General features: G+C 44.3%; 1 protein-coding gene across 1 annotated transcript in view; it reads right to left on the reverse strand.

Annotated features, from left to right (window-relative positions):
* The window catches only part of aff2 (AF4/FMR2 family, member 2), a 197,518-nt gene that overhangs the window by 133,122 nt on the left and 63,282 nt on the right, over window positions 1-1,114 (reverse strand). The window contains 1 exon segment of the mRNA XM_032510839.1: window positions 172-216. Coding sequence (XP_032366730.1) covers window positions 172-216 — 45 coding nt within the window.

The raw sequence follows: 1,114 nt of genomic DNA on the forward strand, positions 1-1,114 counted from the left end.
CCCCCCCAACCCCCCCATCCCCCCTCCCCGTCCTTTCTTCCTAAAGTCAGACTCTCTGGAGAGAGACGAAGGTCTTTGTGAGCAAACAGAAAACAGCTGATAATCAGTGCAATTACTCCGTGTGTGTGTGTGTGTGTGTGTGTGTGTGTGTGTGTGTGTGTGTGTACATACCCGCAAGATCTCTTCAACACAGCTGGAGTCATTTGGCAGGCTGACCTGGAGACAACAAAGAAGAGACAGAGAGAGACTGACTTCAACACTATTTAAAGCACCATAACATTACACGTGAAACAGAGAGTTAAAAGACAAGTAGAAGCAGATTTAGCCGCAACACTGTCATCATTGAAAATTCTCACGGCAGATATACTTCTTGAAATTCTTTCCGACAGAGGTAGACAAACCCACACTTTGCCCGGTAATGTGTGATTTAGGATTCGGCAAAGGCTCCACGCAGAGCCGTCGTGGTCCAGCTAAGGGCCTGAAGTTTCTACTTGGTGTGTGTCAATCTCTTTAAGACAATAGCAGGGACGGCATGTGTTTGTGTGTGTGTGTGTGTGGTTGAAAGCGTGAGAGAGTAACGGGCACTTCGGAGCGAGTACCGACTCTAAAAGGCATAGCGAGTGGAACAAAGTGTCCCCCCTGTGTTTTCTGACCACGGTGTAGCAGAAAAAGTTTCTTCCCCTTGATTTCATGTTGATGATGGAGACAGGAGAACCAGGAAATGAGTTGGGGGAAATGCATCGCTACCAATTGTGTGGTTACATTCTTCAAGAGACCACGTCAGGCTACGGCAAAGGGTCCGGTGCCTCCACGTATACCCAAGTACATATACACCTACGTACGTATACTTCAGTACATATACCTACGTACGTATACCTAAGCAGAAGCATAAATCACATTTTAAACCCTTGTGTTGTCTTCTCGGGTTAAAAAAGTTTCACTACCACCACCTTACCACGACTAGTTTTACACTACTTTTTGGAATTCATGGTCAATAGCCCTCATTTATATAGCATTATACCTAATATTTGAGTTGAAATACAGAAATTATGAATTGTTATGTCTAAAAGCTAAGATCAGAGGAATGTACAGATGAGTTTTGTCAGGAATGAAA

This window comes from Etheostoma spectabile, unplaced genomic scaffold, assembly GCF_008692095.1.
Source record: "Etheostoma spectabile isolate EspeVRDwgs_2016 unplaced genomic scaffold, UIUC_Espe_1.0 scaffold273, whole genome shotgun sequence".
Classification (NCBI taxonomy): Eukaryota; Metazoa; Chordata; class Actinopteri; order Perciformes; family Percidae; genus Etheostoma; species Etheostoma spectabile.